We start from the raw sequence: 12,809 nt of genomic DNA on the forward strand, positions 1-12,809 counted from the left end.
AAAGAATAAAATAAAATATTTTAACAACTTTTCTTTTTAACCTTTTTTTTTTTTTTTTTTGGCCATGCTGCACAGCTTGTGGGATCTCAGTTCCCTGACCAGGGATTGAACCCGGGCCATGGCAGTGGAAGCCCAGAATCCTAACCACTAGGCCACCAGGGAACTCGCTTTTTAACCTTCTTAATATGGAAAATTTCAAAAGTATTCAAAAGTGGAGAGAGTGCTACAAAGAATCTTCCATTACCCCCACCCAGCTTGAACAATTAGCAGTTCATGGCCAATTTTGTCTCATCTATACCCCATCTCTGGATTATCTTGAAGCCAGTCTCAGATGTCATATTACCCCCCATTATACAGTTGAGGGAACTAAGAGGTTAAATAACTTGACTAAGATCACAGAGCTAGAAATCATCAAAGTTAGGAAACAAACCCGGGCAATTTGTTTCCAGAGCCTGTACCTGAAACCACTACGCCACACTCTCTTCCATCAGAAGGTGAGCTCTGCCTGGTTTCCCCTGGGTCCCCAGTGCCCAGCACCGGGTGGGTATTCATTAAATACAGGCTACAGGAAGCAGGGAATGGTCAGCCAGCTTTCAGTATCCAGAGAGTCTCTGGGGGATGAGCTATGCTTAGCCTAATGAAAGAAATCTAATCTCTTAAGTCAGGCTGACCAGTTTTTTAGGACCGCCTCGGATCACCACCTCTGTCCCCTCTGGCAAGGCCAATCGGAAAGCTCTGTGGTGTTCAAAGCCCACCCTGCCCTCATCACCTTTGCTTTCCTATCTGTGATGGTGAACTCCACTTCCTGCCGCACCTTCTCGTCCTCCCACTCCTGCAGTTCCTTACGGTACTGCGTCAGGAGTTTCTGCCGGTACACCTGTGGCTCAGGACAAGGAGAGAGAAGACCAAGGTCTGGAGGGCCTTGGCCTGGGCCTGTTCTGTGGGCCCCCCACTCTTCCAGAGGTTGGCCTTTGCCTCTCTCTGGGGGTCTGGGGATCTCACAGACCACCCCACACCTCAAGACTGGGAGCTGTGCACCATCCCAGCTTCTCGCTAAGGCTGATCCTACCTTGCACACCAGGTCCATGCTATAGAAGCTGGCGTGCACTGAGGCCTTCAGGGTCACCACAAACGGGATCGTCTCTTCAGGAGCCACCTCTCCTCTCATAGGACTCACGGACACCTGTTTATTTTGGGAAGGAGTCTCTGGACCTTCACAGGGATTGTATGGGACAAGACGGGATAGGGGGTGGGATGGGGTGGGGTGGGATGGGGTGGGATGGGATGGAGTGGAACGGGGTGGGATGGGATGGGATGAGTCTAGAGCCCCTCTGGAGGTTCTCATTCTGCAAACACAGGGAACTCTCACCTCCCCAAAGTCTAGAGCCTTCCGCTGCCAGACAAAGACAATTGTCTCATCCTTGGAGATGTTGTTGAGGAACAGCAGGCGGCTGCACTTGCTCTGCACAGGAATGTTTCCCAGGGAGATATGCGATTGGGACAGGAAGACGTTCTGTTGGTGGAGACAACACAACAGCAACTTTGGGAGGTGAAGAAGTACTCAGCATAGCAACCACTACCAGTCACTGAGTGCTTTCAACAGGCCAGGTACCACTGTAGGCAACTGACATGCATTTGATCCTCACAGTGGCCCAATATATAGGCCACTACTATATATAGGTACTACTAATCATCTTCACTTTATAGATGTGCTGCTGAGGTTCAGAGAGCATAAATAATTTTCCAAAGGTCTCTCACAGGCACAGCTGGGATAAACCCTGACAGTCTCACTCTAAAACCTATGATTTTGACCATTAAAATAGGCTTGGAAGGGCTGAGAAATCAGAATTCGCTTAGAGAAGGCAGAAGTAAAGCCGACAAAATTCGTCTCTGAAGGATGGTTGTAAATTAGTAGGTGATCAGCCGTTGGCACCTTCACTGCGCACACAGCAGGCGCTGTGTTGTAGGGGTGTCTGGAAAGATTGAGGCCATGGAAGGGGCACTTTCTCTCTGTCTAGACCCTGAGGGCCTCCAGAGCTGAGACTTTGTCTGGCTCTTCTCTGTGACCCCACAGTACTCATCCTTCAGTAAGAGTCCAAAGAAGGTAGGAGTGGAAGAGTGGACAGGCAGATGCATTGGTGGATAGTAACTGGATGAGTGCATGGATGGAGAGATACGTGGATGAATAAACAGGCATGTGGATCAGTGGGGAAATGGATGGATGTGTCATACCTCCCAACAGTGAGGAGTGTGTGAACTAAAGGTAGTGTTACTGACCCTAGATATTTCAGCAAAATCCATCTACATCCAGGGGAGAGACTGTTCTATATGAAGATAATATCTCAGTGCCCTAGACTGGCAGAGCTTCTTTTTTCTCCTTTCAATACCTCCATCCCAATGCCCAGAGGCAAGGGCGGGTGGAGGGCCCTGCAGCAGGTGGAGTGCTGGAGCAGGAACACCTGTGGGCACTAGGTGGCAGGGTAAGCCTCTCATGGAGCTGGTGCTGCCTCCTAAACCTGGAGGAGGGCTGGGTCCAGGTTCACCTCTGTATCGCTCCCTTCTCAACTCCGTCTCTTCTTTCGCAGCCTCCCCACCCCTCCGCAGTGGACACCCTGGACCCTCAGTCTCCTCCTAGGCCTCAGGCCTTCCCAGATCCCTTCCCCCTACCTGTCCAGGAACCATCAGCCTCGAGTGGATGGAGCTATTGTCCCATGAGGAGATGTTGTGGAATGGGGCTGTGTCGCCCATGATGTTAGGGTCATAGCCCACTCCCTGGAAACGGATGATGGCTGAGTTCCATCCCAGGATGTGTATGGGCACATCCACCTGGGAAGTTAGGAAGGTGGGGGAAGGCACTGGTCAGAGCAAGGCCTGATGGGGAGGCCACCTCCAACCCCCGCCCCAAGCCCGTGTTAGCCCAGGCTGCTGCTCACCATGTAGGTCTTGGCCTCAATAGGTGAGAAGATCCAGAAGACGAGAGCAGTTGTACCTGGCTGGATCTCCCCTTTGGGGTTGAGGCAGCAGAAGATGGGGTGATCAAAATTTTTTTCCTGAACCTGCGACAGGATGCTGGTCTGGATCTCATATGTCACGGGCACTGAGCCACCATTATACAGCTCATAAATCTGCAGGGGGAAGGAACAGGGAAATCTCCACACCAGCTCTGGGCTGCAATGCAGAGAGCCTGGGATTCTGTGTCCACTGTAGGAGGGCAGGCTGATCCCTGTGACGTCACCCTTACAGTCCCAGAGCTCCCTTAAATACCTCTGATTTCCCATATGGCTTGATCACCCAAGAAGTATATAACTGTATTTTCAACCTGTGACATTTTAGTATAATCTGTAATTCTTATTTTATTTGCTCTCAACTTACCTTATTTTATTTTATTTACCTCAACTTATTTTATTTACCTTACCTTATTTTATTTACCTCAACTTAAGGGGACACTAACGCTTGTGTCCCTAGTGTTGGAATTTAGGGGAATGTCCATGCGTACACCATCCAGACCCTTCATCGTTTTCTAAGCTCTCATTCTAATTACCTGTGAGGCAGCCACTCCATGTCTGCCATTAGAGGTCATTGTGCTTACAGGCAGATAAGGGAGCAGAAGGAAGATATGAGGTCCCCCAAGACTAACTCCACAGTTGGGGAATCACAGAACGGCCTGCCTGAAACCAGAGATCTTCTGGTCCAAGCCTCCATGTTAGAGATGAGAAAACGGAAGACAGTGAGAATAAAGAGTTTGTCTGGATTTAGGTCCAGCCCCTCATCTTTCTCAGCACCCACCCCTGAACGTGCTGATGCTCTTTCTCTAGCTTGGACCACCCTCTGAGCTTCAGACCTGGTATCCAACTACCACTAAACAACTCCTCCTGGTTGTCTCATAGGCCTCTTAAATTCAGCCAAAACCCAACTCTTCACTCTAAAACCTATTCCTCCCCCCGGTGTATCTTGTTTCAGCAAATGGCACTACATACTTCCAGTGGCTCAAACTAGGAATCCAATACATTTTTCATCCATCCCTTTCTCTTACTTCCCAGATCCAATCCCCAGCAAGTCCCAGGGATTCTGTCTTCAAAATGTAAATTAAATCTGTTCACTTCTCTCTGTTTCCTCTGCCCTCTTGCAGGTCCAGGCCACCATCTGTCATCATCTTATGAACGAAAAAGGCAGCTTGGCTGCAGTTGTGGAGTTTGGCTGGAGGTACAACTGCGTCTTCTCCAGACCTGGGGGCCTTTTCCATTGTCTATGTTCAGGGCCATGGGGGAGTGGTCTGATCTCTCTGGAAAGCTTTCCAGGAGGCATGTGAGTCTTTGCCTTCTCTTTTGAGGGTCTGGGTTTCTGGGTGGGGCTTCTGGGAAGCCAGTGGCGTAAAGGGTGGTGTAAGGCAGTGGGCAGAGCTCGGGACTATGAGATCCCCTCTCAGGTCTAGGAAGCCCATTCCTGTGCCTCTCGGCTAAGGGGCTAGAGGCCCCTGCCCAGAAACACAAAGGCTTCTCAATTGTTAGAAATTTCAGAGTGATGAAGTGTTTGTGAAAATACTATATCCTCTCTTGGAGATTTCCAATGTACATTTTCAGAACAAAGGAAACTGATTCCCTCCGATTAATAAATAAAATTCTATAGCTTTGAGGATTTACATTCTAGCTTTTCATGCTCCGGACAGATGCCCTTTTTGGGGGCAGTGATTTTCAAACTGTGACTGAGACCCATTAGTAAGCAGGTCAGGAAACCAATTTATCAGGTCATGTCCAGCATTTAAAAAATGGAACAGGGCTTCCCTGGTGGTGCAGTGGTTAAGAACACACCTGCCAATGCAGGGGACACGGGTTCGAGCCCTGGTCCGGGAAGATCCCACGTGCCACGGAGCAACTAAGCCCGTGCGCCACAACTACGGAGCCTGCGCTCTGGAGCCCGTGAGCCACAACTAATGAGCCCGCACACCACAACTACTGAAGCCCGTGCGCCTAGAGACCGTGCTCCGCAACAAGAGAAGCCACCGCAATGAGAAGCCCGCGCACCGCAACGAAGAGCAGCCCCCGCTCGCCGCAACTAGAAGGAAGCCCGCGCGCAGCAACGAAGACCCAACACAGCCAAAACTAAAAATAAGTAAAATAAAATAAATAAAACATTTAAAAAAATGGAACAGAATAAAATAAAAAAGAAAACATCAGAGTACTTAGCATGTAGTGGTGACGTATTGATTTGTTTTGTTTCAGTTGTATGTATGTATTGGGTTTTCCAAAATATATTAGTGTGGCTCATGGTCAAAGAAGTTTGAAAAACCCTGTGTTAGAGGAAGGAACTCCCTGCTTTTGCATGGGAATGAGGCCTGGCAAAAGGTTTAGAACCAGTGCCAAGAAGCTGAAGCCTCTCGCCTTGGGTCTCTCCCAGTTGCCCAGTCTTGGGGTTCAACCTGTCACCCCACCTCTTAGAGTGAGGGCAAGGTCCTTGTCATCCTGTCAAGGGCTGATACAGATACACAGAGATCAATACTGAAGCCTCCTGGTGACCAGGACAATGTACCACTGACCTGCCTTGGGGGCAGTGTGTCGCCGATGGGGACGGGGATGAACTGATGGCTGGTGGAGGTGAAGTGCACGTACTTCTGCTCCAGCTTCACTGTCACACCTATGAAATTTAGCTGGAAATAGAAAGCCTGTGAGTAGCATCCTTCCCTGGGAGGAACTGAAGTACCCAGCAGAGAGATCTGGACCCCATCTCTCCGGGGAGCACGGCTCCCTGTGCCTCTCTCTTGGTTTTCCAGGACAGGACCAGGGCTGGGCCTCACCAGGATCTCCCGGCCATGGGACACCTTGAAGAGCACCGGGAGGCGATCAGTGCCAATGAACAGGTGGCTGGAAGGGAGGAGAGAGTCTGGGATGAGTTACTGAGCCCTGGTACGAGTGGAAGAACAAGCGGTCATGGCACACCTATGGCTTTGGGGCAGCTACGTGGAAACCCTTGAGCTGGGATGGGGCAAGAGGAAAATTAAACTTCCCCTGCAGGTGGGAAGGTGGGGCCTTCTCAGGGTGGTGGCCACTCAGGATACCCTGGAGTCACACAGTGCAAGGCCAGCGTCCTCCAGGAGTCGGGGGGAAGGGGGTCTCCAGGACTGGAAGTGCAGGGCGGGCGGTGGGGGCAGCACCTGTATCTGAACTCCACCATCTGCTCTTGCCCAGGACCCAGGCTCCCAGCCTTGGGGCTGACGGAGAATATGCAATTGTCCTGCACGCGCATTTGGTGCAGCTCAGTGCAGTCGAAGTCCACCTGCTCTGCCCACAGCTCCAGGTCGATCTGCTGGTCACTTGGGAAGAGGAAGGCCCTGGGAAAGGGGTGCAAAGCAGAAGGGGTGGAGCCTCTCAGTCAGAGCAGAGGCAGGAGCTCTGAGCCCCAGGCAGGATGGATGGAGGCCTTTTCTTCATCCCCCAGTAGGCAAGCTCTCCCATGCATGGCCGGGCAAATGCGGCAGTTGTGGATTCTCGTTTCATAATGGCCCCCAAACCCAGGAACAGAAGCAGGGTCCTGGTGACTAAATGGAAAGCGGAGATTGGGGCTCGCATTGTGGGTGCCAGGGGTCAGGGTGCTGCTTGTATATGTGGGCCACTTTGAGCTGGGCACTGACCCTGGAGGGGTTTGTGTGACAAGCTGTTAGGAAGGGCCATTTGAGCCACCTAGAAATGCCAGCAGCACCAACCAAGGGTCCCCAAGAGGGCTGGTAGTCTTGAATCCAAAGCAAGGCTGGGCATAGAATGAGTGCCCCTGTAATGCCTGGTGCTGTACTAAAGCAGATACTGCACTCTAAATGGTGACCAAATAAGTGACCAAGGGGTCCCAAGGTCACGATCTGAAAAGAAGATCCCTGCGCTCTCAGAGGGATGGCACGGAACTGTCCTCAAAACGGGCAGAGGTTATGAAGAGGCAACGGCCAGGAGGGGGAAGGAAAACAGCCAACACATCTGAAAAGGCTCAAGGGGAGTCGGGAGATGCAAATCAAAACTCCCTTGAATCAATCTTAAATATTTTCACATCTGAATCGTGACAAATAGTTACATCCAATGCTGGTAAGTTTAGAAACAATGACATCTTCGAACATAGGCAGGGAGAGAAGAAATTGCTACCACCTTTTGTTGTAGGAATTATGACAGCATCTTTTAGAATAAAAAGTGCATAGAATAAAAAATGCCCTTTGACTCAGAAATTCTATTCGGGGGAACGTAAGTATGCAGGCAGGCAGGCAGGCACGCACGCGCACACACACACAGACACACGTACTCACACAAGGATGTTGATTACAACTTTGTTAGTGATGGCAACAAATATTAAAAAGCACCGGGAACAACTAATGTCATCTAATAAAGGAGTGGTTTTAAAACATAAGGGCCATTCATATTACAGAATACTATGCAACTATTAAAAAGAATGAGTTAGATCTATACGTCTTGATCTTTATTGATCTATAGGGAATGTTATTGACATAATGCTGAGTGAAAAGGTTATTGCTATAACGCTGAGCAGAGAGTAATACGTGTAACATCATGCCATTATGGTAAAAGAAATGAAAGGGTAGCTGCGTCCCTGTGTCTGTGCCTTGTACCAGTGCTGAGAGTGGAAGCTCATGCCAAACCCTCCAGGGCAGACTAGAGAGGGAGCTGGGGTGTTCCTTCCATCTCTTCCATCACCCTTGTATTGTTTGACTTGCTACAGGCGAATAAACTGTTTGGTCATTTTATTTGCGGGATATTGATCAGCGGCAAAACTGGTGATCTTGATACTTCGGGGATGTCTGGATGGTTTCCCTCTTGGCCCTCACCCAGTCTCCCTCCAAATGATCGCAGTCCCCTTTTCCCTGCCAGTCCTCTGGTGTGGGCCCCCATCTTGGGACTGTGGAAGCCTGCCAACCTGTCCCCCTGCCTCAAGCCACGAATCCTTCTCAGAAGGAGAAGGAGTCCAAGGCCCTGCCCGTCCCCCTATCAACGTTGCAGCCACTCTGTGGCCTCTTCTCTGACCCATGTCCGCGCTACACCCTCCGTCTAGGAGGCTCTTCGCAGCCTCTCTTGCCTCCGCTCCCTGGGTTGCAGGTCTAGCTTGGCTGTAGCTTTCTCCAGGAAGCCTTTCTCATGTGCCCACCCCCACCTACCACTTCCAAAACAGAGGCAAGTGGCTGCACAAGCCTCTGTCACAGCACTTGTCACCCTGCACCGAAAGGCCGGTCCGCCCCACCTGGAGGGCAGGGCCTGGGCTCATCTGCATTGCTATTCTGAGCTCTGGGCCTGGAGCCTACACCTGGGAAGCCCCAGTCAACATTTAGCCAATGACTTAATGAATGAGTGAGGGAACAGATGATGTTAACCCGTATATCTGATGCCTGTGAGGGATCACCCCTTAAATGCACGGCAGCTTTTCTGTCCTGCCTGCTGCTGCCCGCAGGCCAAGTCCACACTCCCCATTTCTTACTGGTCTTGGCAGGAATAAAACCTTCAGTCTGTTCCTTACGAGTTTAGCAGAGACCCGGCTAGAATTTTCAAAAATAGCCTTCTAAGAAATTGAAAGGAAACACAACAACACAGAAAGCCTAGGAGAGTCAAGCCTTCCAAGGAAGGTTCCCTGCGTTTGGAATCCGGGAACGAGCACGGACTGCCTTCCTGAACCTCCAATGATGTCCCAATGGACGGCCCAGCTCGGTGGGCACTCTGCCCGGCTTTCCTCCCGCCCCAGTTTCCAACAACCTGGACCCTCTCCATAGAGAGTGTGAGCTGGCTTGCTCCTACACAAATACACACGCACGCACAGTCCACCAAAGTACCCTGCTCCACACCAGGACACAGGCCAGCGCCGCTTTTCCTGCCCCCACTCCTGAGCCCTGCAGGGCCCTGGCTCCCAGCCACTCAAACAACCCCGGGAATGGCAGATCCAGAGCTCCAGGCGGGCCCTGGGCCTCCCCCACCAGCCTGCCAAGCTTCCCAGTCACTCAGGGCCAGGAGCCCTGAGTTACGCACAGTCCCGGCCCTTCTCAGACAGAAGCCGCGTAATAAATCAGCTCCCCCGGCATCCTCCACCACCGGGAGGGGCAGGACGACCCGGAGAGTACAGGGTGGCCACTGCACCCCGGATGATGCAGCCCCCCACCAGCCTCACCCACACGCACCCCATGCCTCGGCTCAGGCAGGAAGGTTCCTGAGATCACAGATGGCCACCCCCTGCATATGTTCACCCTTATCCACTCACTGCCATGCCCAGGCTGGGCCCCTGGCTCTCTCCCCCAAGCCTGACCCAGACGGGGACACTTCTTTCTCACCTCCATCTAGCCAAGCAAAGTTGGAAGTCATCAGAAGGAAGTTTATTAGGAAATCGAGGCGCGTGGCAGAGGAAGGGAGGGAAAAAAAGAAATGGCGATGGCATGGAAACAGGATGCTTACTGGGCACCAGTTTGGGGCCCCAGTGGGAGGAAAGCCAAGCACAGGAAGGGCCCAGCTTGGCGGGCTCAGGTCTCCAGGCCTGGGCCCCCTGTGATTGGGGAAGTGCAGCCTGCCCCATGGCCAGCCTCGACCCTTCCTGCAGCTCACCTGGCTTTGCTTAGCCCTGTCATCTCCCTGACAACGGCGCTGCGGCAGCAGAGCACTGTCCTTCCCTGCCAGAGACCCTCAACTCGCCCGCGTGCAGGCCCGGCCCCCATTGGCCTGGGGCTCTGTCGGGGCTGCCCCAGCGCCTAGCACAATGCCTGGGACGCAGGAGCACCTCGCAGCTTCTTGCTGACTAACCAGTGTAGGTGGGGATTCTGGAGTTGGACAAATCTGGGCTTGAACTTGTCTCTGCCTCTAATGGCTGAATGCTCTTGGTTGAGTCCTTAGCCTCCCATCTGTGAAAGAGTCAGCAGAGGGGGATTTTATTCACAGGGTCGGTGTGAGGCTCAGAGGAGAAGAGGCCATAAAGGCCAGCGGCTAGCATGCAGCAGATGCGTGACGGTTACTTCTCATTTCTTAAGCTCTGAAGATGACCCTGCCAGTCTCCATAGGGTGATTCGACCATTTCTGAGCCTGTGGACCCGACTCAGCCAGTGACAGGTCTGGTGTCCTGCTGGGCGACCCTAGTCCCACCCTGGCCTCTACATCCTTCAGTGGGGGCGGGGGGCACACTTCACAGACACCAGGCATCCAGGGCTACCACCAGCAAGAGAAGGCCTCCAAGGCCCTGTCCCCCGGGCCCCCCGGGCCCCCACACTGTACCAGTCCAGGGGCACCACTCCACCGTTCTTCAGGGCCAGGAACACCACAGAGGGTGGGGCATCTATTGGTGCTGCCCCAAAATTGAAGTTGAGCTTCAGAGGGGTGAAGACAGAGGGGATCTGGCTGGTGCTGTGTGGAGCAGAGAAATGGTCTCAGAAACAGGGCTGCGGACAGGATGGGGCCCTTCCAGGGGTGGCTGGCTTGGCACCCATCTCCCCATAGGTGGGAATTGGAGAATCTGGGACTCAGGGGCAGGGGTGGGTCAGCACTTTAGACCTCAAGCCCATCCCTGCCTTCTCCATGCTCCTCCGGGGATGGGCAGGAATTGGGGAGGAGATAGGGACCCCCTTCTTGGACAGGGCCTGGGGCTGAGGGCATGGACGGAAAGCTCCAAGAACATCCCCAGACAGGCCCTGCCTCTCCCCCAGGCCCACCTCACCTGTGCCGGGTGGGCGCTTGGTAGGTGAGTTCCCAGGGGGTGGGGTCGCGCTCCAAGTAACTGTTGAGCAGGTCTAGGGAGAAGAGGCGCCACAGGTGCTTCCGGGTGATGCCCTCGGCGCTGCCCATGGAGCAGATATCCAGGATGGAGAGTAGGGGGTACACGGCCATCAGGGACACGCGACACAGCTCCTGCTTCTCCCCAACCTTGTTATCTGGGGGAAAGCGGTGCGAGAGAGAGGGGTGGGCTCACCTCCCAGCTCCCCTGGGGCGGGGCGTACAGGCTGAGGATGCAGGGGTCCCGGGAAACCTGTCCTAGGACCCTTGCCAGGAGCAGACTCTGGGATGCTTCCAACAACAGCCAAACTTTATCTGATACTTTCTATGGACCAGGCACTGTCCTAAGAGCTGTGCAAACACCACTGTGCACTGTTTTCAAACTATTGATTACACTTACTAATGGCTTTATTGAGATATAATCTATATGCCATAAAATTAACCCTTTTAACACATACAATTCAGTGATGTTTTTTGTATATTCAGAGTTGGGCAACCATCACCACAAATTTTAGAACGTTCTCAGTCTTTCCCAAAGAAACCCAGTACCAAGTAGCTGTCACTCTCCGTTCACCCCTGGCAACCACTAATCTACTTTCTGTCTCTGTAGATTTGCCTATTCTGGGTGTTTCACATAAATGGAATCATACAATGTGTAGCTTTTTGTGACTGGCTCCTTTCACTTGGCGTAATGTTTTCAAGGTTTGCCCGTGTGGTAACATGTACTTTATTTTTTTGCCTGTGCACCATTATTATCCCCATTTTAGAGATGTGGAAACTGAGGTATAGGGAGGTTAAACAAGTCGCTAAGATTACATGGCTAATAAGTGCTGAGGCCAGGATCCAATTCCAGGGAGTCCACACTCTTAGCCACTCTCCTGTGCTGGACTCTTATTAGGCAGCCCCGGGGCAGGATGGTAACAACCTCATTTTATGAAGGAGGAAACTGAGGCCCAGGGCAGCTGAGGATTTGCTTACGATCCCACAGTAAATCAGCACAGCGCCCAGCCCTTCACGTTGAGTCCTCCACAGCTCAGGCACACACAAACGGACACCCACACATACAGATGTGGTTGGTATGAGGCATATACACCAGACACCCAAAGGCACACCCTGGCACACTCACACCCACTCTGCCAGCTCTGTCTGAACCCTCGGCATCCTCCCACCCCAAGTCCTGCTCACACAGTCCTCCCCCTTTCCTCCCTGGTCCTGACTCTCCGTGCCAGATGGCCCAGGTACCTCTGTGGGAGAGGAGAGAGTAGTTGATGGTCCAGGAGTACTGGGAACGGTGTTTGGGACAGGCGGTCAGGCAGATGGTGTCCTGGGACCGGGGCGGCATGCTCCCCTCTGTGCGGTCCAGCTGCAGAGCTGTTCAGGAATGACCGGGTGGGGTCAAGGGCAGAGGAGGCCCTCAGTGCAACACAAGGAGGTCCAGCCTTTCCTCTTGCTCCACCCCAGATACTCTCCCCTGGACCAGCATTGCTCTGGTTAGAGAGCAGGCCCTGAGCCAGGAAATGGGGAGCAGAGTGCTTCCTCCAGATCAAGATAGTGTGAGGACGTGTCTTGGTGTCACTGGCATCTGCTAAGCACTTTGCGCCACCTAGCTGCCCGGTGAGGCAGGCTCCACCAGCAGCCCCATTTTACAGATGAGGGAGTTGAGGCTCAGAGAGGACAATCACCCGGCAACGCCACACATCTAGGAAGTGGAAGCACCACGTTTTAAGCCCTGCTCTGCCTGCTCCTGAGCCATGGTCTGGTTAACCAGTCTTAACCAGCGCCCCTCATTGCCTGCCTCCCAGCCCAGTCCCGCCCAGGCCTGAGTACCGAGGGGGCCATTGCCGACAGCCTCAGGGCTGCACTGCTCCAGGAACAGGCGGTAATAGAGGGTGCAGTTGCCGTCATTCAGGAGCACCAGCATCCTGGTCTGCTCGCTGTTCACCAGCACGTTCCCAAAGTCCAGCTCCTTTTCCTTTGCCTGAGGGCCAGAGTCAGCCAGGCCGGGGTGGGGGGCTCCCCCAGGTCCACGGCCCCATCTTTCCCAACCCTGGCCTCAGAGAATCCCCAAGGAAGGACAGGTTCAGGCAC

General features: G+C 52.9%; 1 protein-coding gene across 1 annotated transcript in view; it reads right to left on the minus strand.

Annotated features, from left to right (window-relative positions):
* Positions 1 to 12,809, minus strand: part of CFAP65 (cilia and flagella associated protein 65) — a 43,041-nt gene that overhangs the window by 4,401 nt on the left and 25,831 nt on the right. Inside the window, exons 17-28 of the mRNA XM_049712194.1 lie at positions 12,549 to 12,699; positions 11,964 to 12,092; positions 10,666 to 10,879; positions 10,227 to 10,355; positions 6,149 to 6,325; positions 5,792 to 5,858; positions 5,534 to 5,644; positions 2,934 to 3,125; positions 2,668 to 2,826; positions 1,370 to 1,513; positions 1,070 to 1,183; positions 770 to 877 (exon numbers count right to left, since the gene is read on the minus strand). Of these exons, the coding sequence (XP_049568151.1) occupies positions 770 to 877; positions 1,070 to 1,183; positions 1,370 to 1,513; positions 2,668 to 2,826; positions 2,934 to 3,125; positions 5,534 to 5,644; positions 5,792 to 5,858; positions 6,149 to 6,325; positions 10,227 to 10,355; positions 10,666 to 10,879; positions 11,964 to 12,092; positions 12,549 to 12,699 (1,695 nt within the window). The remainder of the gene's footprint in view (positions 1 to 769; positions 878 to 1,069; positions 1,184 to 1,369; positions 1,514 to 2,667; positions 2,827 to 2,933; positions 3,126 to 5,533; positions 5,645 to 5,791; positions 5,859 to 6,148; positions 6,326 to 10,226; positions 10,356 to 10,665; positions 10,880 to 11,963; positions 12,093 to 12,548; positions 12,700 to 12,809) is intronic.

This window comes from Orcinus orca, chromosome 7, assembly GCF_937001465.1.
Source record: "Orcinus orca chromosome 7, mOrcOrc1.1, whole genome shotgun sequence".
Classification (NCBI taxonomy): domain Eukaryota; kingdom Metazoa; phylum Chordata; class Mammalia; order Artiodactyla; family Delphinidae; genus Orcinus; species Orcinus orca.